This window comes from Plasmodium reichenowi, chromosome 12, assembly GCF_001601855.1.
Source record: "Plasmodium reichenowi strain SY57 chromosome 12, whole genome shotgun sequence".
Classification (NCBI taxonomy): domain Eukaryota; phylum Apicomplexa; class Aconoidasida; order Haemosporida; family Plasmodiidae; genus Plasmodium; species Plasmodium reichenowi.
This window is the reverse complement of record NC_033657.1, coordinates 996,612-1,002,048: the sequence shown is the minus strand read 5'-3', so window position 1 is coordinate 1,002,048 and position 5,437 is coordinate 996,612. Positions and strand designations below refer to the sequence as shown.

General features: G+C 23.0%; 1 protein-coding gene across 1 annotated transcript in view; it reads right to left on the bottom strand.

Moving 5' to 3' along the window:
- Positions 1-5,437, bottom strand: part of PRSY57_1226500 (potassium channel, putative) — a gene marked incomplete at both ends in the record, with an annotated part of 6,943 nt that overhangs the window by 605 nt on the left and 901 nt on the right. The window contains one exon of the mRNA XM_012908686.2: positions 180-5,437. This exon is cut by the window's right edge and continues 901 nt beyond it. Within this exon, the coding sequence (XP_012764140.2) occupies positions 180-5,437 (5,258 nt within the window). The remainder of the gene's footprint in view (positions 1-179) is intronic.

The following is a 5,437-nucleotide window of genomic DNA, read 5'->3' as shown; positions in this document are numbered from 1 at the left end:
AAAAAAAAAAAAAAAAAAAAAAAAAAAAAAAAAAAAAAAAAAAAAAAAAAAAAAAAAAAAAAAAAAAATATATATATATATATATATATATATATATAAATATAACTTTTTTTTTTTTTTTTTTTTTTTTTTTTTTTTTTTTTTTTTTTTTTTTTTTTTTTTTTTTTTTTTTTCCTGACTTGGTCATGCGGTTCAATCTTCATCGTCCTGGATGGACAGGATAAAACGAAGATTTTTTTGGACTTATTGGACAAGGATGAGATGTCAATATATCTTAATATTCCAATACATAAGGATAGTTTATTATGTAAAAAGTATGAAAAGCATTTATAGAAGCTTTTTTTATAAAAATACGAAGGGATAGGTACTAAATTAACATATCCTGTACTAAGATTTAAATTTTTATGAAATTTTTGTGCATTCTTCGAATATTCATTTATATCAATACCTATCAAAGAATAAATAACCGAATATTCGATTGCATATTTACTAATAGGTAATGAAAAGGAAACTAAATTGTGTAACATTTCATGAACAAAAATATTTGCTGATACTAATTCAAACGTATAAATATATTCACCACAATTTTCCCATATTTTATTCATTTTCTCATTATCGTTATAATTTTCGTAAGACAAATTTATACTTCCATCAATATATTCCAGACTTTCTGAATTTTTAATTAAACAAATTAAGTATGGGTTTTTATTGATATTAAATATGTTATTAATATTTAGTGGTCTTTTCTTTAACTTAATCATATTTTTCTTTTTCCTTTTTTTTTTTAATAATAAGTTTTCTCCTCCATGGTCATTATTATTATTATTATTATTATTATTATTATTATTATTATTATCATCATCATTATCATCATCATTATCATCATCATCATTATCATCATCATCATCATTATCATCATTATCATCATCATTATCATCATCATCATCATCATCATCATCATCATCATCATCATCATCATTATCATTTGAAGATGATGAATCGTCATCTGATGAATAATTATCATCAAGAGAATCATAACTCGAATCTGACATTTTACCCTTTATCATTTCATTTATATTTGGACTGTTATTAATATTGTCTTTTAAAAATATTCGTTCATTAATTGTTAAATCGATATATTCTTTTGGAAACGTCTTCCTTAATAAGTTAAAGTAATTCTCTTTATTTTTAGATATATAATTAAATAATTGATTTACAATATTTTTAATAATTATTACTTCATTATCTATTCTATATGCATCTTTATCAATAAATAAACTATGGTTTGAATTTAATATAATAATTCTCTTCGCATAAAAAACACCAGCTTGTATTAAATTATAACTATTTAAAGGGGAACCTCTTATGAATACGACATTTTCTGAATAATTAAAAAGATCATTTTCATAATTAAATTTTGGGACATGTAATGATAAAATGATAATATTATATTTTATATCATCATTTAACTTTTTCATTTTTTTTCTTTTCCCTTTTTTGTTTTTTACTGTCTTGCTATATATATTAATATTATTATTATTATTATTATATGTGTGAATGTTACTATTATTTTTATTCCTATATGAAGAATTATATACGTTTCTCTTCAAGTATTTAAAAAACATGTGTATATTATCTGGCCACCCACATACTAGTAGTAATGGTTTATCCTTATCAACAAAAGCATCTTTATATGCTGATATGTAATTCTCCAACTCGCATATACCTAAAACCAGACTATAATAGATATTTCTTTTCTTTTTTGGTACACTTTCTATTTGTAGATAATCAGAATCATTGTTATGATCAACCTGATGTTCCGTCTTATCATCTTGATTTATATTTTTTTTTTTTTGGTCCCCAATGTTACTTTTTTTTTGATTGTATATACTCTTCTTACTATTCTTGCGATTGTTGACGGAACGATCAGAAGGATGTAGAGAATCATCATGACTTGTCAAGACAATTTTAACTTCGTCTCCATCTATTTGAGTTTCTTTTATTTGTGTGTTTGTCACGAAATTCTTATGATCACTGTTATGATCATCATCATCAGAATTAATCCAACTTTTTGAAAAAGTAGATTTATATTTTTCCTCGATTAATCTTTTATTATATTCATAAACCTTTTTTGATATATTATTTATAGAAGATAATTTTATTAAACTATCTAAGCTAGTTGTTAATATAATACCAGAAAATGCAGACGTATAAAAATATTTATTTTCTTCTCCTATAATATAATTAACTGGATTTAAAAATATTTCTTTATTTATTGTTATAATACCAATAAGAAAAGCACTATATTTCTGATATAAATATTCAGAAGCTGTTTGAAAAAGAAAACCTCTCATACATTCAGGAAATTGAAATCTGTATATATTATATTTCAATCCTTCTAAATAATAGTACATATTCAAGTTAACCTTTTCTAACATGTAATAATAATTCTTATAACTTAAGTTATGTATATTTCGATCATCATTTGGATCTAGAGAATTTAAAAAAAAAAGATCATTCTTTTCTATATTTTCATTAATACTATCATTAATACTATCATTAATACTATCATTAACACCATCCTTAATACTATCCTTAATATTATCCTTTCCATTTGAATTCATATTTTTGTTTATGCATCCATCTATATTTTCATTAGGCCTTTGGTACATCCGTTCATTTATCACATAATTTTTATTTTTATTCATCCCTTCTTTAAGCATGACCTGCTTTTTTCCCCTTTGGTTCATTTCGAAGGCTCCCTTTCCTTTAATTTGTGGATCCACATGATCAATCCTATTGTTACCCCTAGTAGGACTTGTATTACTATTATTTTTCTCATCATAAGTTATACCTTTAGCATCAAGTTGATCGTTTTCTCCTTTTTTGAAAAACAAACTAATTTTATTTATCAAATTTACTTTCCCGCTTTTCTGTTCTGATGGCTGTTTCATTTTTAAATTGCTACTACTTAATCGTTCTCTATTTTTTCTTCTTAACATTCCATTATACATTAACAACTTCAAATCTATAATATATTTTTTTAAACTCTTGACCGCTTTAGGCTTATAAAAAAAATTGATGATAAGAAAGAACAAGCCTTTACAATTAACACTTTTGGCTAGTAGGGCATATTTTAATTCCTCAATACTTATATAATTATAGACATTCATTGATTTTATTAATTCTTCATATGTATTATTAGATAATTGTAAAGTAATAGGTATTAAGGAATTACAAATATTATAAGTTCCTATAAACCTTAATAAACATTCTTGATCATCTTTTTCTTTGATTGAATAAGAATTATTAATATTAATATTCATTTCAAGATTTAACATATTATTTTTATTAATTTCGTTTTTATATTCTGAAAACAAATCAGAGTATTTCCAATTTTTTGTTTTGTCCTTTGAATATTTATTAATAATATTATTATGTAAAATATCATCAGAACTAATTCTTTGATTCTGATGATCATGATTATTAAAATTTATATTATTACTAGCCAAAAATATCTGTTGATACATTAAAGTATATTTTTCAGAATCGACATTATTCAAAATATATAAAGCTCTGGAATTTATTACAGCATCATATATAATACTAGGACAAATAAAGCATTCATTACCCCCACTTATACAAATTTTTATATTCGTATTCTTTACAATACTTCCATATACATACCGATATATAACAACCGGTAAAGGTGTAAATAAAAATATAGATTCTACTGAATTAGGAAAACTATTATTTATACCTTTACATATATATAATAATTGAGTAGGACTTACAGGTCCTAATATTAAAATATAATCATCATCTTGCTTGGGTATTATACCCATAACAGTTTTAGGACTAAACATTGCCTCTTTTAATCTTTTAAATTGAGCAGCTACAAAACTAATACATGTAATTATTATAAACATTGTCAAGAATTTCCCAGCTTTTGTTACAGGAGTATAATCACCATATCCTACAGTAGACATTGTTATAACACCAAAGTATACAAAATCTAAAGGCTTGACAAAATCTCGCTCAATATCTGGTGCTTCTAATATATACATGATACCTGAAAAAGTAAATAAAATAGCCAAGGCTAATATTATTATTCCTATAATTATTATCTTTACATCATTCAACCAAAAAAAACATGAACTAATCGTACTCTCCGCTCTTACTAAACGTAAAAAACGTAAAGGTCCTAATATTAAAAACCAATAATTGTGATTAATATTATCCTGCACAAAGAAATTCATAATTAAAGATGATACAGGTGTTGTTATAAAATCAATTAAGGAGAAAAAGGAAAAAATATATTTTAATTTATTATTTGAAAAATATAAACCAAAAAAATAATCAAAAACACCACACCATTGAAAGGTACATTCTATATATCCATAAAACGATGGTACATTTTTCATATTCCATTCTGTTATCTCAAAATTCTTTGGTTTCCTTTCCATATAACTTGCTGCCCATATCCATACTATACACCATAAAACAATTCTTATTAATATAGCTACAATCCATATAGGCTCATAAGATAAATAATGTACAAATCGATGTTTTGTATATATATAAAAACCTCTAAAAAATAAATATAAATTATTAGAAGATTTAGATGATTTCATATTATAATTGATAAAGAAACGATATAAATTCTTGATTTTATTAAAACATTTTAATTTTATAAAACATCTTCTTTTCTTTTCTTTTCTTTTTCTTTTTTTTTTTCCACTATGAAAAGGAAAATTCTTATTATCATCAGATAAAGTATTTATATTTTTTCTATATTTTCTTTTTTCTTTATGAAATAATATAGCATTCCTCATACTATATGGATTCTCTTTTATTATAATATTTTCATTTGAATAAATATTATTTCTAACCACAATATCATCTTCTTCATCTATTTTCCCTTTCTTATCAATATTATTATTATTATTATTATTATTATTAATATATATCGTTTTATAAACATTTTTATTAGAATCTTCACTTGACGAAGAATAATTAGAACTTGAAGATATAATACCATCTGTTTGAGATTTCAAAATTTCTTTAAAAAAATCATCTTTATATGATGATGCAAATGTTAACGGTACATATTTATTATATATAGATGTTTTTCTTTTCTGTAATTTATTTTTTTCTCTTAAAAATTTACTAGATCGATGTCCTAAAAATATTTTTATATTATCTAAACTAGCAGAATCTTTCATCATCAAATCATCATCTTTATTCATATTAATATTGAAACTAAGAGATCTAGTTAATTTAAAATTTGGTCGATTACTTTTTCTCATTGTTTTTTTCATCCACATATTACAATCATCTATATAGATACTTTCTCTTTTAAAACTATTTCCTCCTGTATCATTTCTTGGGAACACAACAATGCGCTTCTCTTTTTTTTTTTTTTTTTTTTTTTTTC